The sequence below is a fragment of the Lampris incognitus genome, chromosome 11 (assembly GCF_029633865.1).
Source record: "Lampris incognitus isolate fLamInc1 chromosome 11, fLamInc1.hap2, whole genome shotgun sequence".
Classification (NCBI taxonomy): Eukaryota; Metazoa; Chordata; class Actinopteri; order Lampriformes; family Lampridae; genus Lampris; species Lampris incognitus.
Window position 1 is genome coordinate 4,591,830 of NC_079221.1, and position 23,535 is coordinate 4,615,364.

Here is a 23,535-nt window from a genome sequence, read left to right on the forward strand (position 1 = left end):
TGGGAGGCGAGTGAAACGGTTTGCTGGGGCCAGTCTGGGAGTGGACTCACGGGCTGGTTCGGGTGACGGGTTGTATAGGGACCGTCAGGCTGTCCTGCCCTGGATAGGTGGTGCCCCCCCCCCCCCGCCAGTCATGTGGACTGCAGCGTTCAGGGGGCCGGATCGCTTTCCAAGGCTAATAAAGACTGGAAGTTCATACACTGAAGAAAAACAAAGGGAGAGTTTACTGACAACAGAATCGAGGTCAATCTAAAGTAAACCAAAGAGAGACAAGCTGACACGGAAATGCTTTTAGTTTAACCGTCGTTGAATTTGGCGGAGTGGAAAACTACTGACCAACGGCACAAAAAGCTAGAGAGAGAGAACAGTATATATATATAGATATATATATACAGTCTTAGAAATCACATTAACGTTTGCTTTAGAAAAAATGTTCACTGCTCGTTGTACTTGTACGTGAAGTATGTGACGAATAAATCTTCGAAATCTTAAATCTTGCAATGAATTATTACCCTTCCATGGGAGCCCGATCCGTCCTCCGGAGCAGCAGGTGGAAGCCAGCAAACCGCCGCTAATGTGTAAAAAAAATAGAAAACGGACGAAGAAGAAGAAAAGCCGCGCGCGTCCCTCGCCCTCGCCGTCCGTTACCACGGTGATCCTGACGCTGGGCGATACTGCGCAGATTAGCCGGTCAGCCGGCTAGTGATCCATACATAGGGTGATTAAACTGACGCGAGTTTAAACGTTGGGGATTGGTAATCATGGCCTCCGTTTTAGATGCTCTTTGGGAAGACAGAGACGTCAGATTTGATATAACGGCACAGTAAGTGGCGCCTTTTATTGTTCTCCGTCTGCGCAAGCGCTAACGCCTCGGCTAACAGCACTGCGGCTAGCTAGCTGGCGAGCTCAGCGCCATTAGAAACCTAGCTAAAGCTATCCAGTTGTCTTAAGCTAGCTTTAGCTAAACACACGACACTAGACGGAGACGCTGCTTACTGTCATGATTACAAGTAGTGACTGTGTTGTTATCGTGGTACATGATGTTGGTTTAACAACACAGGGACTATGTCGACCATAACCTTCCCCGTTATATTCCTGTGTTTACAAGACGTCGCTGCATGCCTCGTTTGTTACGGTACACAACCAATCCCACTAGTCGGTCAAATTTAAGATTTATTAATCTCTTCACGTCTCAGGCAGATGAAAACTCGCCCAGGAGAGATACTGATAGACTGCCTTGATTCTATAGAAGACACCAAGGGGAATAATGGAGATCGAGGTAGCTAATATCTCTTGTAAATACTACAAAGCTTGCCAAAAATAAAAAATAATAATAAGATATGCTGCTGGTATTTTGACGTGGACCAACTTTGTTTCGCAGTTGTTGACGATTCCCGTTTTGTTTTGCAGGGAGACTATTGGTAACGAACCTAAGGATCATTTGGCATTCTTTGGCTTTGCCAAGAGTCAATTTGTGTGAGTATTGATGCATGCGTTGATGTTTATCATTAAAACATGGGTTGTGTGTCCGGAACTCTCTGCCTCTTCCCGTTGCCTGTCAGTAGGAGTCCCTGTGAATATTACTGCCATCTCGTGGAATTGTATGGTATTATGTGGCCTCTTCTGCAAACTACTGCTGATATTTCTTTAAAAAAGACAATGTTGAGAATGCAACATATAACTACAGTTTTTTACAATGAAGCATATATTGATATGATCAGCTGACTTTAATTCATAAATTCAGCTACATGGAGTGAATGCTACCACACACAAAAAACAACAAAAACCTGGGTGTGTGAAGTGCCTAATGTGTAAATCAAATTGATTTAAGTTTGTCTTTACTGTAATATTTTAGCTGTTGGTTACAATTCCATCATAAACATCACAACAAGGACAGCGAACTCTGTAAGTAAACGTTGTGTCATTGTCTGGTTTTATTTCTTTGTAAAACACTTTGTAACATTGTTTTAGAAAAGTGCTATATAAATAAAAATTATTATTATTTTTATTATTAATGAAAGTCTCAATCTATAGTTATTTGTACCAAACATTTTATTTAACTTCCCCATCAACACTTCAATGTTTTACTTATTTTCTTACATCACTGATTTAAACAAATATGTTACAGCCTTCAAATACGTGCAGATCTAACGTTGAGTATTATATACATACTCCCAGTCTTGTATCAAAAGCGAGGTTAGTCAATTTTCCAGTTGAGAAATTAATCAAAGTCTAAACAAAAGCAGTAGTGTGGCACCATTGCTTAGATTGGGACCCTAAACAGGATAAATGATGAAGACTGCTGTATGTTGGTTACATTTCAAGGTATGTTCTGAAAATGTAATGTTCTTTCCCAGAAACTGAGAGGTCAAACTGAAGCCCTCTACATCTTGACCAAGTCCAACAACACTAGATTTGAGTTCATTTTCACAAATGTGGTTCCCGGAAGCCCACGATTATTTACCTCTGTCATTGCTGTACACAGGTATAATAACATCTTGTGTCATGAATGGATACATGAGAATGCATGTCTTTTTCCCCCCCAAGTTTATGCCTGGTTCTATTGCTTTATTATAGGGCCTATGAGACTTCAAAGATGTACCGAGACCTGAAATTGCGAGGTGCTCTTATTCAAAACAAGCAGCTTAGACTCTTGCCACAAGAGCAAGTTTATGATAAAATTAACGGAGTATGGAATTTATCCAGTGACCAGGTACTGTAGTTCTTGAATGTTGTTGATTCACTTGAGCTTTTTCTCAGCATTTCCTGGTTACATTACTTAATATCCCTAGGCACTCTTTCAGCGGCTTTTTTATATACAGGTTCGCTCTACCCATCCTAACACAGGCATATATATGCATGTTTTGTGTTGTATGCACTTTCTGTTTTCATTCTACAGAATTAGAAATGGGAGTTTAGTAGCTGTACTCATGAAAATGGCCAAATGTTAAAAAAAAATTAATTATTCAAATTTCAAAATTATGTGACAGCCATTATAAAAGCTCTGTGGAAAATTAACTTGGTTATACAGATTGTTGACCTCTCTAAATTTTATTATTTTGCTAAATAATTGGTTTGCTGTAGCTGAATTGATGCAGTTATTTTGGATCATTCATCTGTAGTGTATGTGAACGTGTTCCGTTACTTGATGATAAAGTTATGCTAATTTTATACCATGTGGCTTTTTTCTTTGGTTGCTTTTTTAAGGGCAATCTTGGAACTTTCTTCATATCCAATGTTCGAATCGTGTGGCATGCCAACATGAATGAGAGCTTCAACGTCAGCATTCCTTATCTACAAATTGTAAGTATAATGGGGCCGTTTTTTATACAAACCTCAGACTTCTTAACTGACTTTGTCAACTGAGCCACCAAAAATGTAGTGAAGTAAAATATATATACTTTGAAGTGTTTCAATAATCAAGCTGCTGGACAGAGAAGTAGAAGTGTTATTGCTAGGTTATGAATTGCATTTAATTGGGAAATCGTCCTTACTAAGCGACATTTCAGCAAAAACTAATAAAGAGACTACAGAGACAGCAGTCAAGTTGACTTGTGCTGAGGCGATCTTGTTGCAGTTTTGTTAAGCTTCGTCTTTGGTCTCACCATGTTGACAGTAGTCCTTTTTTTGTTAATTTTTTGTTGTAATATCTGTTATTTTTTCAGCTCAAAATTTGTTCTTATTTTTGAAAAATCTCATTTACTCCCTAAAAGCGGTCTATCAGAATAAGAGACTCAAAGTTCGGCTTGGCTTTAGTGATCGAGAGCTCGCAGCAGGTAATTTACGTTAATCTAAATTGTATTTTCTGCTCTATTTTATCATAACTGAAAAAGACAATTATGTGTCCCTTTTCTACATACTGTTGCTTGTTGCTAGTTGAGTACAGTCATACACTGTCTTTTTGCTTTCAGACTGGAGGTTATGTGCTTGGCTTTAAGATCGACCCAATAGATAAGCTTCAAGATGCGGTAAAGGAGATCAACTCACTGCATAAGGTGTTCTCTGTTAACCCTATCTTTGGAGTGGATTATGAGATGGAAGAAAAGGTACGCATTCATATTGAATATGAAATTAGGCAATTTTAATGACTGCTCTTGAACACCCTTAGTATAGCTTTACAACTTCTCAAAGAAGGTAAATTGCTGAAACTTGGCACCAGGTGAAAACACTATAATGCAACATGACTGTCATTTTAACTGCTGTTCCCTTTTTCTTTCCTGCTTCCATTCCCTTTTTATGACCCGGTTAGCTAAACGAGTGTGGCATGCCTCACCCCTGTTGAGGTGACCTTGTTGTCATAGCTATATTTTTTCCTGACGTTGATTCCAGCCCCAGCCTCTGGACGAGCTCACAGTGGAGCAGCCCTTCGATGATGTGGAGATTGAGCCTGATGAGCAGACTGATGCTTTCACTGTGAGTGTGCCCCTTGGCCAGCCTTCACTCATCTTTCCTCTGGGAGTCTGTGGTTTTGGTTTTCACACTCTCAGAATAGCAGGTGGCTAATGCCATCCAACACGCATCAAACATGAATTTACATTGCCTTGTGCTCATCAGACAGCAATAGCCGATTGTTGAGTCAAAATGACGTTGCTCTTCTGCTGATTTTTTGTTTGTTTGCTTGTTTTCAGGCCTACTTTGCTGATGGCAATAAGGTAAAGTCAAATATTCTCATTTCCAAATGAATATGTTACACTTTATGTTAACACCTTTATTTTTTCACTGTCCTAATAAAGCAGCAAGACCGGGAGCCGGTGTTCTCTGAGGAGCTGGGCATCGCCATTGAAAAGCTGAAGGAGGGCTTCACACTTCAAGGACTATGGGAAGTTATGGGCTGAAATAGCTTTTAAAAGGTTTTAAATGTGTATGTACTGTAAGTATGATCTAAATTTCAAAAACTTTATAATCTTGTGTTTGTTTATAGCGTCACAGTTTTACAGTTTTTGCATACAAAGATATGACTTGTATTATGAAAATATTTGATTATGATAAGTATTTTATAGTTAACAGAGACCAAGGCTACTGCATAAAGAAACATGTACCATTAAGTCAAACATTTGAAGTGCAATCTGTTTTTAGGTTGTTGAACAGAATAAATGTATGTAGATGCACTTTTGCAGACTTCATCATTTTTGTGAACATTAAGAATATTCGGGTGTATTATTGTTGTTTCAAACATGAGGCTACAAATGACTTGTGCATTGTCAAGGGCAAGGGGGACCAAGTCATTTGTTCTGTAAGTTGCACTCAGGTTAAATACAAAACTGCGAGAGAAGTTTTAAGTATTTGATAGAATGGCAGAAGAGGGCAAACTGTTCCCTGCCGTGGCAGCAGCTACACACACCCCTTCCATTGATGCCCTCACATTTATATATAAAGTGTGGTGTGCTGGATGCTCATGCAGGTATATTCTGACTGTGACGATCACATCGTTATGCAGCAACAGAGTCATGGATATTTACCATCAAGTTTCATTCAGTTCAGTTACACTATTCTGTCTTGAATGTCAGCAATAGCTCTAAATGTAGGTAGGCCTGCCCTTTTAACCTGCTGGATGGAAAAATACAATCAAATGAATGTGGAACTGTAGTAGGTTAGTTCTGTGGGGTCACATAACATTGTTACAAATCACCATGACAAGGGTCCACAGTTGTTTTTACTTTGTGACAGCTGTGTGATGCAGGCAGCTTTCCGATTTGGCCAACCTGAATTCCTCGTGGATGGGGTGTGTGGCTATATTTAGAGGGGGACAGTTATATTGTAGGGGCTTTAGACCTGGCTGGCCATAACACTCCATTTTTACCAGCCAGGACGACGTAGTGAGCACTGCCTTTTCCATCCTTCTCCTTTCTTTGAGCATGGATCCCAAAGGCTTGAGGGAGGATCTTCGCCTGTTTCAAAGCACTTTGCTCCAGGATGGCCTCAGAGAGCTCCTGAACGAGAACAAGTTTATTGACTGTGTTTTAAAGGTGGGAGACAGAAGCTTCCCTTGTCACAGGCTCATTCTGGCGGCATGTAGTCCGTATTTCTGCGAGCTTTACTTCTCAGAAGATGGAAAGGAGCTGGACAAAAAGGAGGAGGTTGTCCTGGAGAACTTGGACCCCGCCATTGTGGAGATGATAGTGAATTACATGTATTCAGCTGAGATTGACATCAATGATGACAACGTGCAGGATATTTTTGCCGTGGCAAACCGCTTCCAGATCCCCTCGATCTTCACCGTTTGTGTGAATTACCTTCAGAAGAGGCTGTCGCCTAAAAACTGCCTCGCCATTTTTAGACTGGGGCTGATGCTCAACTGCCCCAGACTGGCGGTGGCCGCCAGAGAGTACATCGCAGATCGTTTCGAAAACATGGTCAAAGATGATGAATTTTTAGAGCTGGGCTCTCATGAACTCTTTGCTATTATCGGAGCAGACTCTTTGAATGTGGAGAAAGAGGAGGTGGTGTTTGAGGCCCTGATGAAATGGATCAAGAAAGATAAGGAGAACCGCATCAAGACTCTGAATGAGGCCTTTGAGTGCATCCGTTTCCGTCTGCTCCCCGAGAAGTATTTCAAGGAGAAGGTGGAGAAGGATGACATTATCAAGTGTAACCCCGAGCTTCTCAAAAAGATCAAAGTCATCAAGGAGGCCTCTGCTGGGAAGCTCCCTGAGAAGAAGAAAGGACAGGAGGGTGAAGAAGAAGAAGAAGAAGACAGCAAGTTGCCTGGTTATCTGAATGACAACCGTAGGCATGGCATGTATGCCCGGGACATGCTGCTGATGATCAACGACTCGGCCGCGGTGGCTTATGACAGCGATGAGAACGAATGTTTCCTGGCTGCGATAGCCGAGCAGGTCCCCCGCAACCATGTCAGTTTGGTCTCCAAGAAAAACAACGTGTATGTCCTGGGAGGGTTGTTTGTGGATGAAGAGGACAAAGAATCCCCATTGCAGTGTTACTTGTATCAGGTAGAAAGCACACACACACACAGAACTACACCGCAAACCCAAGTCCTAACCCTAAGATAGACCCTGAAAGAAGTGAAGACCAGCCAAAATGTCCTCACACTAATGGCTAAAAAAATTAGAATTGCAAGAACACTCACCTGTACTCCTTTTTAACCTTTAATGTCTACGTCACAAGAGAGGAAAAAAACGAAATCCCCAATTTTATCTGTGAAGGAAAGACTTTTAAAAGCTATATATATATATATGTATATATATATATCTTGCAGCTGGATAGCCTTGCTAGTGAATGGGTGGCTCTACCTCCCATGCCCTCCCCAAGATGTCTCTTCGCCATGGGAGAATTTGACAATCTTATTTTTGCTGTAGCGGGCAAAGATTTGCAGTCCAACGAGTCTCACGACTCAGTTATGTGCTATGACACAGAGTGAGTATAACATCCTTTTATATACATTTTTGTAAGTGTACTCCTCCGAAGTATAGTTGCAATATATGAAATGTACTTGTATATCTGTCACTTTTCCTACCCCTCAGCAAAATGAAGTGGACTGACACCAAAAAGTTACCTCTGAAAATCCACGGCCACAGCGTCGTCTCTGAGAATGGGCTGGTGTATTGTATCGGAGGAAAAACAGATGATAAGTAAGACTGCTGTGCAAAGAGCATGAACTGGCCCAGATAGCAAAATTGCCGTGGCCCAGACCCGTCCCACACCGACAACTTTCATCCGGCCCACATACCGTGTGGAATGATGGCACTTGGGCGGTCCGCTCCTGTTTGCCAGATCTGGCCAGAACCAAGCCATAGCAATGCCGCATGCGCCACGTATTTGCCAAAGGTGGCCCATATTTGTTTTGTGATATTTGGGCCAGATTCAGCATTTACCACACGGGCCACTTCAGGGTCACATCCAGATCACATGTTGCCAAGAGCACCACATCTTTGCCAAAAAAGGCCCACACTTGATTTGGCATATTTGGGCCACATTTGCTATTATACTACATGTGGGCCACTTCAGGCTCACATCCATTTTGTCAGGGCCAGAAGAAGGCCATCAGTGCTGCATCATTGCCTGAAGTGGCGTTCATCCGGATGCTATCTGGGGGGTGGGGGGGGGGCAGCGTTTGATACAAAATACTGAATCTTTCAATTCAAATATTAAGGGGGGGTGTTTCTCAATATATATTTGTCACATGAATTTAACCTTTTTCTTCATACTTTCATTCCACCGATACAGTAAAGCGACCAATAAGATGTTTGCATACAACCATAAGAAGTCTGAGTGGAAGGAGGTGGCCTCCATGAAAGCACCTAGAGCCATGTTCGGTGCAGTTATCCACCAAGGGAAGATTGTCGTGGTTGGAGGAGTCAATGAAGATGGCCTTACAGCAGCCTGCGAAGCCTATGACTTTGGAACCAACAAGTATGTCCTTAAAAATGATCTAAAATGTGATCCGCAGACTTGCTTATTGTTTGAAATTGTTTTGATAGCAATCCTGATTTGGATATTTCAAATTGAATACAAGCTCCAAAACGGGATTTTATTTTTATATTTTTGGCACCTTTTGGCACCAAAATGGTCTCTCATTAGACCACAGCTTAATTTATTTTGTGTATAACTTTTTTTACAAGTTTATCTTTACCATTTCAAAATAGGATATAACCATAACCATGTTGAAGCTTTTTGCACAACTCTGATGCAGTAAAATCTTCCTGAGTACACACTTGGCTTCAGTGCTGTAAAAAGAAAAAACGTAGTCATACGACCATTATCCTCCCAGTTTAGTGAGTGATTCAAGTGACTTATCTTATGATCAAACCCACAAACGCTAACCCCCCCCCTTTTTTTTCCCCAATCACCCCACTCTTCCGAGTCATCCCGGTCGCTGCTCCACCCCCTCTGCTGATCCAGGGAGGGCAGCAGTCTACCACATGCCTCCTCTGATACATGTGGAGTTGCCAGCCGCTTCTTTTCACCTGACAGTGAGGAGTTTCGCCAGGGGGACGCAGCGCGTGGGAGGATCACACTACTCCCCCCAGCCCCCCCCCCAACAGGCGCTCCGAACAACCAGAGGAGGCACTAGTGCAGCGACCAGGATACATACCCACATACCCACACGCCCCACAAACACAAACTTGACATGAGCGATCCCCGATGTTTATATGCTATGCAAAAGGGCCTGAAAGCAAATTTAAAGGTGCTAGGAAATAATATAATGAAAGGATCCCATGGCTCAAGTCAAATATACCTCGTTCCAGGTGGTCCCCCTTCACAGACTTCCCACAGGAGAGGAGCTCCATCAACTTGGTCAGCTGTGGAGGGCTTTTGTACACCGTAGGAGGCTTTGCCATGGTGGAGACGGAGGACAAAGAGTGTGTCCCCAAGGAAATCATTGATATTTGGCAGTATGTATTCTTTTTTTTTTATCCATCCATCCATCCATTTTTTATATAATACTGAATATGCTGATCATCAGCTTATTCAGTATCATATAAAAAATAAGGGGAACCCTTAGGGACTTCCAGGACTTCAGAGAAGGCCCAACATATCAGCATTTAAATTGCTATATTTAAAATCGTTCATTTAATAATAATTCTCTCTTCTAATTCTAATGTTAGCCCTAGTTTCTATCAAGTTTGCTTCAGTAATGAAAGGGTTACTGTCCTGAAACCATGAAAATCGAGTTATTCAATCAGATTTTGTTGTCGTTGTCTCTTGGCAGAGAAGGGGTTAGCTGGCTGGCTCCTTCATTGGTTGGGACTGCTAGAAGTCCTTGTGCTTGTGTGTTTATTTAGAAACTAGAAGAACCCCGCTACAATGTAGCGGTTCGGTTATCCACCCGTCTAAATCTCCCTCCTCTTCATCCTGCCAGCTAACCGCCTTCCCCCTGCCCCGAAACCCCCCCACTCCAACTCCCTCCCCCCAAATGCTCAGAATCATCTGAAATGCCGAGAAAAGCTGTTTACCCCCCCCCACTCCAACTCCCTCCCCCCAAATGCTCAGAATCATCTCAAATTTAGAGAAAAGTGGTTTTTAGCCATTTTTAGAAAATGCATATTTTGCATAATTATGCATAATTATTATAATTATATTTAATTTTCTGCTATTTTTCTGGTCCTCTCTGCAACAATACCTACCACCTCCAAAAAAAAATGAGGATCATAAGTGCATTTTTGCAAAAATGCATATATTTTGCATAATGCCAAAACATTTCTAAGTCCCAGAAATTTTTTTTTATATAGGTGAAAAAATCAAAGATGCTCAGAATCATCTGAAATGCCGAGAAAAGTGGTTTTTAGCCATTTTTAGAAAAATGCATATTTTGCATAATTATGCATAATTTTAATTTTCTGGGATTTTTTCCCTTACTCTCTGAGACAATACCTACCACCTCCGAAAAGAATTAGGATCATAAGTGCTTTAGCTTTCCGTCCCGCTATCTACACTAACACCACACACACACACACACACACACACACACACACACACACACACACTAACACCACACACACATTCCGAAAATATATGAGCAGATCGACAGGTGATTCAGCTAATCATATTTTGCTGTTGTAGTGGGTGGGACAAAAAAAAAATTATCGCGCTTGGACTTCTAGAAGTCCAGATCTATCCAGACGAGGGCCCCTTTTACACCAACATTTGCTTGCATAAGCAGGGATTTAAACGTGGGCAAAGCCGCTAAAAACAGGCAGCCTTTCACGGTGCCAGCAAGACCCGGGTCTGCCTGCCAGCAGACGAGTTTGCCCTTTTTTCCCCCTTCAGTGGCGTCATCTTTGACGTCATAACGTTCGTGATGTCACGAACGCGCCGGAAAACAGGGATGTAAACAGTAGAAAGCAGCATGGAAGCCAGAGAGACGGCGGTTAAGGTTACTTTTGTTACATCTGTACCTCAGTCTCTCTTTCAAACCGTACAAACTCAACGCGGACGGGACGATGTTCGAGCGCTGCTTGAACGAAGACGGAGAGCCACAAACAATAAATGTTTGTCCTCGGTTGCCGGCGCGATTTTATGACGCACTGACAACGGCGCGACGTCATCGCGCAAACTAGCGCGTCCACCCGGGTGTCGCGTTTTACGTCAATGTCGATCAGAGGCGGAGCCTATAAATACCCGCGACGCCATGCGCGTTATTATGACTCCCACGGCACGTCTTTGGCAAGACACGCCCCTGCGTAGCATTCAAGCACTGGGATTGGCCTCCATTCGCCGCCGACCGTACGGTAAACACAAATACCGTTGTTACGCGGGGGATTCATAATAATGCACCCTTGACTACTGCAGTTATTTGACCCGGAAGTGAATGCCGATTGTACCTTTTTACATTGCCCATTGACCACCAAAGGCGGATGTTAGCGGGGTTTTTGGCCGGTGTGAAAGAAAGACGAAGCATAGAAGAAAGGACGATGGTTTTACAGAGTTCAAAGGAAAGTGGGAGAAATGAGGTGTGCAGGAAGGAACAAGAGAGATGAGGCAATAATTTCAAGACTCAGATTTGGACACACTGGACTAAACAGCACACTTTTCAAAACGGGCAAACACAATACAGGCAGATGTGACAATTGTGGGCAAGAAGAAACATTAGAGCATGTTGTGATATATTGTCAGAAATTCATTCATTCAGCATCAGCCGCTTCTCCGGGGGTCGGGTCGCGGTGGCAGCAAGCTAAGTAGGGCACTCCAGACGTCCCTCTCCCCAGCAACGCCCTCCAGCTCCTCCTGGGGGATCCCAAGACGTTCCCAGGCCAGATTGGACATGTAGTCCCTCCAGGGAGTTCTGGGTCTACCCCGGGGTCTCCTCCCAGTTGGCCGTGCCCGGTAAACCTCCAAAGGAAGGCGCCCAGGAGGCATCCTGATCAGATGCCTGAACCACCTCAACTGGCTCCTTTCGACGCGAAGGAGCAGCGGCTCTACTCCGAGCTCCCTCCGGATGTCCGAGTTCCTCACCCTATCTCTAAGGCTGAGCCCAGACACCCTACGGAGGAAACTCATTTCAGCCGCTTGTATCCATGATCTCACCCTTTCGGTCACTACCCAAAGCTCATGACCATAGGTGAAGGTTGGAACGAAGACTGACTGGTAAATTGAGAGCTTTGCCTTCCGGCTCCGCTCCTTCTTCACCACAACGGTCCGGTACAACGTCCGCATTACTGCTGATGCTGTACCAATCCACCTGTCAATCTCCCGCTCCATCCTACCCTCACTCGTGAACAAGACCCCAAGATACTTGAACTCCTTGAGGCAACAACTCACCCCCAACCCGGAGGGAGCAATCCACCATTTTCCGGGGGGAGAACCATGGCCTCAGATTTGGAGGTGCTGACTCTCACCCCGGCCATTTCACACTCGGCTGCAAACCGCCCCAGTGGGCGCTGGAGGTCACGTTCTGATGAAGCCAACAAAACCACATCATCTGCGAAGAGCAGAGATGCAGTTCTGAGGTTCCCAAAACGGACACACTCCTCACCTTGGCTGCGCCTTGAGATCCTGTCCATGAATATCACAAACAGAATCGGAGACAAGGGACAACCTTGGCGGAGTCCAACACCCTCCGAAAACGTGTTTGGGTTTGTGCCGAGAATGCGGACACAGCTCTCACTTTGGTTATACAAGGACCGGATGGCTTGTAGCAACTGCCCCGGTACCCCATACTCCCTCGCAGTACCCCCCACAGAGTGTCCTGGGGTACACGGTCGTAAGCATTCTCCAAGTCCACAAAACACATGTAGACTGGCAGGTCAAACTCCCATGCCCCCCTCAGCACTTCCGCAAGGGTAAAGAGTTGGTCCGTTGTTCCACGGCCAGGACTGAATCCCACTGTTCCTCCTGGATCCGAGGTTCGACAATCGGTCGGAGCCTCCTTTCGAGCACCCTTGAGTAGACTTTCCCAGGGAGACTGAGCAATGTGATGCCCCCGATAATTGAAGCACACCCAATTTCTGCCTTCAAACATTCTTTCTGCCTCATATTGTCAGAAATATGAGGCGGAAAGAAGGCGTCTTACTCAAAATCTCAGAAAAATAAAAATTCAATTTGATTTAGTAGATATTTTACAGAAGAATTCAACTGTTATACAATTTTGTTTCAGTTTCTTAGAGTAACTAATTTAATGAAGAAGATTTGAGTTGTTTTGGGGGGGGGGTGGCGTAAATAATACGTTCTGATCCGCACTCCATACCAGCTGGTGGCGGTAATGCGCCATTTCGTTGTTTGCCAATCGCCAATAAACCAGAAGAAGAAGAAGCAGAAGAAGCAGCCGCAGTAGCAGCAAGCTGCAGCGGCGCCATGAGCACGGCTACAGGAGGAGACGAGAGCGACGTCGTGGCCAGCTTGTTAGCGTTACCCTTCTCAAGACGTACTCTCGCGGAACAGCAACAAGTGATCGCAAATGGAAGGCCAACTCCCGCTCTTGAACTAACCGAAAATAGGAAACATTTGGCGAGGCATTTTAAGACCGACAACTACCGACGCTACCCTTGGATGACTGGATGCAAGAAAACGAACCGGCTGTATTGCTGGAGGTGCCTGCTGTTCTCAGCAGACAGATCCTCCGCCTGGACATCCGGGGGATTCGTTGCCCTCGGTAACCTAACGAACTCAGCCCACTGTCACCAGGAGTCTGCCGCGCACCTGCAAGCGACGGTGAGTTTAAAAACGTTCGGGGACGCCGGGCTGGATCTTCAGCTGGACGAGCGGCGTCGCCACCAAATTCTGGCTCACAACAACGCGGTCCGGCAGAACCGAGAAATACTGAAGCGTCTCATCAACGTCGTCGTGTTTCTGGGGAAGCGAGAGCTGGCGTTCAGAGGACGCGGCGAGGGCAAAGACTCCGACAGTAGAGGGAACTACGTGGAGCTGCTGGAGTTCTTGTCTAAATATGACACCCCCCTCCGCTGTCATCTCGACACCGCCACCGTGTTCATGGGCACGTCCAGCAGCATTCAGAACGATCTGATTCAGTCGGTGGCAGATGTGATGACGGAGGCCATGAGAGACGAGGTGAAGAAAACGCCGTTTGTGTCCATCATGGTCGACGAGACAACCGACATCGGCAACGCCGCTCGGATGTCTTACGTCCTGCGTTATGCTCACGACGGCGGTGTGAAGGAGAGGTTCTTCAAGTATGATGACGTCAGCGGGGACAAACGCGCGGAGGCGGTGGCGGGCCGGGTTCTGGAGTTCTTGGAGGGATGCGAATGCGCTGCCAAAGTAGTGGCCCAGTGTTACGATGGAGCCGCAGTCGTGGCCTCTGGCCTGAATGCGGTACAAGCCAAGATTAAAGAAAAAATACCACAAGCTCTTTTCGTCCACTGCTATGCACACTCTCTGAACCTTGTCATGTCGCAAGGCACTGCCAAAATCAAAGAGTGCAAGGTTTTCTTCTCTCATCTCGGCGGCCTGGCAGCCTTTTTCACAAAATCGGCGATACGCACCAAACTGCTGGATGAGATATGCCAGCGACGAGCCCCGAGAGTGGCTCCGACACGGTGGAACTTCTCGTCGCGTCTGGTTTGCACTGTGTACGAGTGGAGGGAGGAACTCCTGCAGCTCTTTCAGTTTATCGTGGACCACCACGACGACTTTGCGGAAGACGCGGTTCATAGCGCAGATGGCTACATAACGCTGCTGACAAGCTTTGAGTTCTGCTTTCTACTCTCCACATTCAACTCGATTTTTGCATACGCCGATGCGCTGTTCGGGATCTTGCAGGATAACGAGTTTGACATGCAGTTTTGTTTGTCCAGCATTCACGACTTTTGCAGCACCACGGAGAGAGAGAAGGGGAATTTTGACGCCATCTACGAGGACGTCGTGCGTGACATCGGGGCTCCTAGTGGGTGCAAGGCGCGGAGACAAGGTCAAGGAGATGTGCGCGCTGTGTACCGACAGCTGCACACCGAGATCCTGGACAACATTCTCACTCAGCTGAGGGACAGGTTCAAGGACCACGAAAAGCTCCCGTTCCTTGCCCTCCTGGACCCAAAGAAGTTTTCAACATACAGCGAAAACTTCCCCAACTCTGAGCTTGAAAGTCTTGGGGGAAGCTACGGGCGGCACTTTGACCTCCCTAGGCTCAAGACTGAACTGACGGTCGTGTACAACATGTCAAACTTCGAGGGGAGGAGCCCAGCGGAGCTGCTTCAGTTCCTGACACAGAGGGAGCTGAGCGAGAGCATGCAGCAGCTTCATCACCTCGCCTGTCTGGTGGTGACCATCCCCGTATCCGCCTCGTCAGGTGAGCGGTCCTTCTCGGCCCTGGGGCGCATCAAGACGCACACCAGAAACACAACGGGGCAGGATCAGCTGGGAGCTCTGGCGCTGCTGTCCATAGAGAAGGGCCTTCTGACGGAACTGAAGTCCAAGGACAAGCTGCATGACGCTGCCATTGCCCACTTCATAAAGAAGGACCAACGGATGGACTTTATATTCAAGTAGCCTAATGAGGTCAGCCGCCTAATTTGATTTTACTGCAAATCAAAGCTGGCGTACTCATTTTACACATTGTGATGGCACGTCATAGCTCGTCGATACCACACCCTGCTCATGTGACGTTAGGCCTACTATACTCAATATTATGGCATAAGGTTTGGCATATTTGGCATAGGATTGTATTGCGACTTTGCTCGTGGCATGTTGTGCATGTGAAGGTTGATCTTATCGTTATTTCTATTCTCTGCTCATGAATCGCTTTGACTTGGTCCGGTCGGTTAGTAAAGAAGAGGTGTTATGATGCTGCATGCTAGTGCTGTCCATGGTGATGTTGAGGTCACGTGACTTTTCCTTGTTTTCCAAGTATGGAGAGAGACAAAGGCTATTTGATATCTAATGGATTTGATTTTGGTGGATCTTGAGGCACTGAGTTACTGGCGGCGTGTGTGTGTGTGTGTGTGTGTGTGTGTGTGTGTGTGTGTGTGAGCTGTTCACATATTACAAAATACCCCCAAAATTTGGCTGATTACATCATTGTGCCGTTGAAGGCCCACTGCCAGACCCCACGGTTCGCTACTGAGGAGGTTAAAGCCAGCCAAATTCAAGGTTGTCTTCCGTTTAGGCAGATAAAAAAGGTAAAAAATGGGTAAAATTACCCATCAGTCATGGGATGCATCATATTAAACAGGGCAGAACTGATCTGAATGTTAGGAGGGAAGGATTTGTGGTGAAGCCACAGCCCTCATTTCATTTTTGACATGTGCCTGCACATTGTTTTTAATGACAAAATTGAATTGAACAGGAAAAAGGTGCGCTTTCCTGAAAATATAACTAGCCGACTGTCTTGATGACCTTTTTTTTTTTTTTTACATTTTATTTTATTTATTTTACATATGTTGACCCCCGAGGGAAGGTCATCGTTTCACCTGTCTTATTCACCTCCAACACCAAATATGTTTATAACAAGTATGGCGCTTCAACATCGTGGCAAACTAACCTGCCCCCCCCCTCTCTCCTCAGGTACGAAGAGGATAAGAAACAGTGGACCGGGATGATCAAAGAGATGCGCTACGCAGCCGGGGCCTCCTGTGTGTGCGTGCGTCTGAATGCAGCCAAAATGCCCAAATTATAAGTGAGCCAACGAGATATGTAATGAACTTTTAATTAGAGCGCACTGATATTTTCACTAGTTGTGAGCTGTTACTATTTCAAGCAATACCACAGATTTATTTTTTTTTTTAATAAAACTTGCTCTGATTTTAGTTCTCATTTCTCATTCAAGTCAAGGATAAATAAGGTTTTGAACAGTGATAAATTTTACTGATCAAGAGCCATGCATCCACTATCCGAAACCGCTTATCTTGCTCTCAGGGTCGCGGGGATGCTGGAGCCTGTCCCAGCAGTCATTGGGCGGCAGGCGGGGAGACACCCTGGACAGGCCGCCAGACCATCACACAGGGTCCACACACACACCTAGGGGCAATTCAGTACGGCCGATTCACCTGACCTACATGTCTTTGGACTGCGAGAGGAACCCGGAGGAAAACCACGCAGACACGGGGAGAACATGCAAAACTCCACACAGAGGCCGACCTCCAAGGTGGGACTACCTCGGGTCTCGAACCCAGGACCTTCTTACTGTGAGGCGACCGCGCTAACCGCTGCACCACCGTACCGCCCACTGATCAAGATATGAGAGACAAAAAGGAAGCCAGTGACTCTGAGCGTCTTTGGTATTTTGATGTATAACCCGACTGGAGGAAAGTTAATGTGTGTGTGTGCGTGTACATACGTTTGGTGGGATGGCAAACTATCGTAAGTGATTAGTCAAGCAGATACATTGAGGTCTGGTTTCCAACTATTTTGTTTTAACAAGACATGCAAATTTCTCAAAAAAATAATAAAAATAAGCCGCTGGCAGGATCTGCTGTAGCTAACTGGTCTAAAATGTTTAAACTTGATGATTTGCAAGTATATTTTATTATTTTTTAAAAACTTTCAACAATTTCCAAATCTAAAATACAAAAGCATAATACAGTTTCACTTCACGAATGAAGTAGCTCCATGTCGGAGCACATAATGATATATTCAATAGCACTTGAACATTTTTCAGTCACTCTGGCCAAAAATGGTTCAGAGCTAAGCACTGAATGTGACATTACGTTCACAGTTAATACATAAATTCCTCAAGAAGACAACTGTGTGAATATTTTCTTCTTAAGATATTCCTTCCAAGCATCCTGCGTTGAGAGCTCCATGGAGTTCCATTCAAAATGAGGGATCTGTCAGAATGAGGACAGAGATCAGGGACAATATTCCAACATTGGGTACAATTTCCTTCGAAGAAAAATGTATGCCGCCGCAAACGGCATCACAGCCTCACCTGAACAACATGATACCCCAGGATTTCAAGGTGTCTCTTTTTCATCAGTGGTTCACCCTTGATATGATGCGAGTTTTTGCAAAACAACTTTGAATCCAGGAATTCCACAGCAATACTAGGTCAAAGTAAGGAGGGGGGGGGGGAAGGAATATCAGGGGAAAAAAAATCTTCACATCATGAACCTTGCCACCATGCCTGCATTTCGAATGTCTTCCTACCGTTGCGCTCCAGGAGGCAGCTCATTCATGATTTCTTGCGGTGAATTGGCCCCCCAGTGAAGCTTTCCACTGCCAGAGATTTGCAGCATGCTTGGCTCGCTGTAGGCGACCGGGTGATGGTGTCTGTCCAGCACACATTCAAAGTCTGGAAGGTCAAAGGAGATTGCCAGGTGAAAAAGTACCTGAAGAACCATCTACCCCAAATATAATAACAATGATAATTACATTTATAAAGCGCCTTTCTAGACACCCAAAGAGCTTCACATTGAAGGGGGTAACGCACTTCAACCACCACCAATGTGTAGCACCACCTAGGTGATGCACGGCAGCAATTTTGTGCCAGAACGCTCACCACACATCAGCTTGTGGTGGAGAGGGAGGAATCATTGAGCCAGTTCCATGGGGGGATGATTAGGAGGCCAGATGGAGAGAGCCAGGTTGGGAATTTTGCCAGGACACTGGGAACCCCCCTACTCTTTGTGATAAGTGCCATTGGATCTTTTATGACCACAGTGAGTCAGGACCTCGGTTTAACGTCTCATCCAAAGGACAGCAGCTCCTACAGCACAGTGTCCCCGTCACTGCACTGGGGCACTGGCATTTTGATATTTGTTGTTTTTTTATTAGGACCAGAGGGAAGACTGCCCCCTACTGGCCCACCAACGCCACTTCCGGCAGCAGCTCAGTGTTCCCAAGCGAAAGCGCCTCCAAGTCTTTATCGGCCCTCGACCGGACTTGGGGGGGGTCGTGACCCGTTCCCAGGAAGTCGCCCATTCAAGTACTTGCCAAGCCCACACCTGCTTAGCTTCCGTTATTTGGCAGAGCCAGGTACATGTTGGTATGGCTGCCGGCGATATTTAGCCTTGGAACAGAATACCAGCATAAACGGTGCTCAGTGCTGAGATGGAAATAATCCTGTCACACTCACCTACTGTGTAGGAATAGGGGGTGAGGACTGCTACACGGACACAGTTGATGTCACCAAGGACTTCACCCAGCATTTTGTGTATCTGCTGTTGAACAGGACTGACAGAGCCACTCCCTGAAGAAACATTTAACAATTAACATGCATGCTGCTGACAATTAATATGACTCGTGACCGTGCATCCAATCACATTTCGGAAAATCATAGTTGGGGAATGTAAAAATATGTTTTAAGTGTTCCCTTATCCTGGTGGGGAGCTTTACCGTTCTTCTGCAACTCCTGGCAGTAGCGTTGATGAAACCAGGGAACCTGAAACTCGGGGCACTCGAGACAGATGGCGCGATTCAGCTCCATCAGGCGGCGGCGAATCCGCATGTTGAGGACATAAGGGAGGGCTGTCAGATGGTAATGGAGATAAATGGGTTGCTTTAGTGCAATTAAAAAGCTTTGTGATACAGCTGAATTTCAAGAGAAACCTTTTCAAAGTTATGTGTATTGCTTTATTTCATTATTTTTTTAAAAATCCATATAGCTCTGGGAGCGTACTTTCTAACTGGGCATCCAGCTTGCCAAGAAAATTTATATTAAAAATTTCTCGAACTAGTTCCTCAGGAAAATAGTCCGCAACTGCCAAGGCATAGGCAAGGAGAACCAGTAGATGTGGGTCAAAGGAACCTGGAGATACATGGACATACATGCGTTAGTACAGTCTCTTTAAAAGGACAAAAGAAAATTACACACCAACATTTACTCACCGATATGAGGTGTAAAACGCTGTATGCAAACTTCAAAAAAATCGTCTGCGCTCGGAGGATCGTAATTCAGTATGGCAAAGGGAAGCAAAGTAGCATATGTTGCTGAGAAGTAAATCTTTAAGGAAAGGAGGGGGGGGGTATATAATTAACATTTTTTTGTTGCCGTTATTTCAGAGGCAACACACAGTAAAGTCTCTGAAGGTACCTTGTCAATGTCTTTCACAGTAACATGAGCTATACGGTCCATAAGAGGAGTGCACAGATGGTTTGCCCTGGTTAGGAGGAGGGAAACGTCATGCACGTTAGCCCAGGTTATCTGGTCCATCGTCCTCTGCAGTGTCAGCATGCACTCTTCCAGCAGCATCTCCTCAAACCACTCCCCTGACACGAACTTGAGTTCTTCAAGCACCAAGTCCAGCCGGTCAGCCGTGTGCAACCTCTCGTGCCCGCAGCGGTTCAGAGTCTGCAGCAGACGTACGTACTTGCTGGGGGCGTTGTGGCTCTTGGAAGGGTCATTGCGGATCCACTTGGCAATAGACAAGGCGAAGGTGTTGAGGTCGTTGAGACTACACTGGGTCAGCACTGCATCCACCCGTGAGATCATGTCATTGTGGAGTTGTGGGCAAGGCAGCATGGACAGAACACGGGTCAACATGGTCACTTCATAGGGGAAGACACTGTTCATTAAGAATCTGAGGGATGATATAGAATTAGCCGACCTTAAACCAACAGAGTGCATCAGAATCCACTTAACTAACTCGGATAGCTACTCACTTCATCAGAATGCTCTTCAATTTTGTGAAATGTTCAGGGTTCTGGTAGCGCAGCAGAAAAAGGGCTTGAGCAATTCGGGCCACATCCATTGCCTTGTATACATAAAGGTACTTTTGGGTTACTGATGCGATCCTACAAAACAATTGACAGATGATTATATCATTATACCCTTTAAAAATCATCAAGGTACTGTATGGCGGTGATCAGGGGTGTCATGATTTCAATTCTAAACTGAAAATCGATCAAAACGAGCTTTCAATCTCAACCTTCGAAATCAAAAGCAGGATTGGCGATTCTCCCAGTATTTTTTTTCTCTCTCTGCCCCTGCCTACTTGCATGTGTCCGAGGGGGGAACCACTTCAAAGACGACACAGCGTAGCTTACCGGTAGCCGGCAGCTGCCCTTTTTGAGACGGTGTGGCCACTGCCAGAGTCGGAGATGACAAGAGAAACAACAGAACTGGAAAATCCTCCTGCTTCCCTGTAGTCACTGATGTGGCAACATTTTGCCTTCCCCGTAAGTTACGTTAACAACAAACGTGTCGTTGACAGAAAAACTACAGTTTGTAGGCTATGCCACCTCAGGCAACACGGCAAATATGGAAGGACAGCTTTCTTTTTAAAAGAAGAATTTGAAAAATGTAAATGACGGTTGTTAAAACCAATGATCCGTTTATCTTTACAAATCAAGACTCGATAGCCTAACAACGTCATCGCCGTCAGTGCTGAAAATAAATGTTTAAACGGAAAAATCGAATCGAATCGTGACTTTAAATATCAAAAGTCAAATCGAATCGTGGCTTTGGAGAATTGCGACACTCCTAGTGGTGATGGAGATAAAGACTTACTTATTGATCAGGTTGAGGTTCCTGCACTGAATCTCTTCAAGTGCTTCAACAATTGCCAGGGCCTGCTGCGCACTGAGTTCCTCCGCCAGCAGGAGAGCTGTATTCTCCAACCTAATAAGAATAAGGACAAACACTTAAATCACTGGAACTAAGAGATCCAAGGGACGGCATTAAGGGTTTGGATTACAATTGATAAATCACTCCACTAAGAGTGGTAATTAAGGGAAAAAAAAGGACAAAGATTATAACACAACAAACCTTTCTCTAATTTCTGCATTGGCCATAGGACCCAAAACAACAAACACTTTAGTGAAGGAGGACGGATCGGTGCTTAACTCAATCAGTTCTATGAGCCTGTGTTTAACAGCCAGCCTGAAGTCACAGTTGTTGAACTGCAGTGACTGGTAAAGTCCCGCGATAATCCCGATGTGCTCTGCATCCAGATTGGGAACACTTTGCAAGATAATCTGGTTGCACTTCTCCAGCAGAGGCCGGTGGTGGCACTTGATGTTTCGCAAAAACTGCACCACTCGCCGCGCGTTGTTGTATTTTGCAGGATCCATGGTGTCCAGAAGTTGGTCTACCTTGCTGATGAGTGCGTCCCTCAGACGAGGAGACACCAAAGATGACACGCTTATCATCAGTGCAGAAAGGATCCTTGAAAGTCACAGCCACACATTAGTGAAATAAAAAAACATGGTCTTCATAAATGCACTTCATCATACTTAATGTATTGCCTACCTCACATCATCAATAGAGGACAACTTTTGTGCCAAAATGTTAGTGATGTGGCCCATCAGAGGACTGTGATGCAGATTTTGATCATGGAGACAAATGGCGAACTTGGAGAGGGATGTCAAGGGAAGTCTACAAAAACAATGAAAACCAAAGCTGCTCATTTGCTGAAATCAAACACATCCAATGCAAAGAGAAAACACGTGATCTGCATACCTGTCTGATCTGAGCCATGCCTCTGAAATTAACTGCTGAACAAGGGAGTCGTGAGGCTCCACAGAGAGCCTAAAAGATGGACAACAAAAGGTTATCACAGTAATTTCGCAGTTTTAATGTGCAATCCATCAACTGGCCAGCTTTGTTACCGTACCTGAGGACTTCATACAGCACGTCTACCAACATGCAGTCATCCATGAGTGAAATTTTGTTCTCCGCTAAAACTCGCAGGGTCATGAACTCCGGGTGGTTCTTGACATGCTCGACCGTCCTGAGCATCTGAGGCCTCTCTTTCTGGAACTGCCACAACATACCTGTGGCACAGCCGACATGGCGAGCCGTGAGCTTTGCCTTGTTCTTGCCCACCAACTCAAACACTTGCTCCTCGCCAGAGCACACCTGCAGCTGCTCCAGGACCTGGTCCCTGCTCGCCGCTCCCACACGCAGAGACCTGCGCAGGCTGGAGGCGACCGGACGAAGCCGGAACATAGTTGCAGACCCCAGCACAACTTCAGCTACAAAAGGAAGCCCTCATCTCCGTCAAGTGAGTCCGGTGCACATCCGGTTACATCCACGTGGGCTTGTAGAGGCACATCCACATGGGGCCAGTAGTGGCAGTGGCTGCCGGGGGTCCCTTACGGGCCATGCTGATCTGTTAAAAAGACCACACGGACACCCTGAAGAGTCTGTTTTACAAACACGGCTTCCCACAAAGGCCACCGGTCAAGGGTGCACACTATTAGAAGACAAGACACGTGTATTCACTGTGCACAGCAGGTTTCCTTAGCTTCCTTGTGATAAAGGGGCTGTAAAGGAAAAAGCCAACTCGCCTTTAACCTTCGGCTTAACACAGCGAAGTGCAAGCCAGCGAAAGCTAGCTAACATGCTACTCACGTGGGTGAGCAAAGAACCCGTCAACGGGAACCGCAGAACCCCGACAACAAGTCTCGCCAGATGCTCTTCGTTGGATCGATCGCTATGCGGGGCGACGCGTCGTTTCTTTTTTTTCTAAAAACCCGACATCCGCCTGCAAAAGCGGTCCCCGGCGGTTCTTCCCGTTAGCGTGTGTGCTAAAGCAGTCCACTTCCGTAGCCGGTGACGTCACGACCAAGCGCTCGCGCGACTCTTTTCCGGACCGGCGTGTTGTAGCGTGACCCCCTGGCAACCCCCGGGGGACCGGCGAGCGCGCGGGGAAGCCGGCTCGACCCGGGGGGATAAATCGAGTGCACCTCCGATAAACTCCCGTAATAGTGTGGGAAGTGAGACCCGCCGTCGCGTTTCTGGGT

The 23,535-nt window shown here is 45.7% G+C and overlaps 3 protein-coding genes across 4 annotated transcripts; 2 read left to right on the top strand and 1 right to left on the bottom strand.

The window, feature by feature from the left end:
- Positions 1–663: 663 nt before the first annotated feature.
- Positions 664–5,100, top strand: bbs5 (Bardet-Biedl syndrome 5). Its single transcript, XM_056289971.1, has 12 exons — positions 664–823; positions 1,197–1,279; positions 1,411–1,476; positions 1,856–1,905; positions 2,358–2,485; positions 2,578–2,713; positions 3,208–3,303; positions 3,714–3,776; positions 3,912–4,046; positions 4,330–4,413; positions 4,629–4,652; positions 4,734–5,100. The coding sequence occupies exons 1-12, from the start codon at positions 762–764 to the stop codon at positions 4,833–4,835; spliced, it is 1,029 nt and encodes a 342-aa protein (XP_056145946.1). The 5' UTR covers positions 664–761; the 3' UTR covers positions 4,836–5,100.
- Positions 5,101–5,812: 712 nt separating this feature from the next.
- Positions 5,813–16,907, top strand: klhl41a (kelch-like family member 41a). Of its 2 annotated transcripts, XM_056289467.1 has the most exons (7): positions 5,813–6,950; positions 7,217–7,374; positions 7,482–7,589; positions 8,185–8,370; positions 9,207–9,353; positions 16,417–16,528; positions 16,768–16,907. In XM_056289467.1, the coding sequence occupies exons 1-6, from the start codon at positions 5,856–5,858 to the stop codon at positions 16,526–16,528; spliced, it is 1,806 nt and encodes a 601-aa protein (XP_056145442.1). In that variant the 5' UTR covers positions 5,813–5,855; the 3' UTR covers positions 16,768–16,907. The 2 variants fall into 2 exon arrangements, with proteins under 2 accessions (XP_056145442.1, XP_056145441.1); XM_056289466.1 differs by lacking the exons at positions 5,813–6,950; positions 7,217–7,374; positions 7,482–7,589; ... (1 more) ...; positions 9,207–9,353; positions 16,768–16,907 and adding an exon at positions 13,233–15,411 and having other exon boundaries at positions 16,417–16,542.
- Positions 16,786–23,338, bottom strand: fastkd1 (FAST kinase domains 1). The gene is made up of 15 exons (XM_056289465.1): positions 23,144–23,338; positions 22,404–22,901; positions 22,250–22,318; positions 22,040–22,165; positions 21,557–21,955; positions 21,299–21,409; positions 20,452–20,583; positions 19,883–20,369; positions 19,678–19,792; positions 19,469–19,597; positions 19,186–19,317; positions 18,926–19,039; positions 17,998–18,142; positions 17,780–17,894; positions 16,786–17,678 (listed from the first exon to the last, which is right to left on the bottom strand). The coding sequence occupies exons 2-15, from the start codon at positions 22,736–22,738 to the stop codon at positions 17,583–17,585; spliced, it is 2,505 nt and encodes an 834-aa protein (XP_056145440.1). The 5' UTR covers positions 22,739–22,901; positions 23,144–23,338; the 3' UTR covers positions 16,786–17,582.
- Positions 23,339–23,535: the final 197 nt, after the last annotated feature.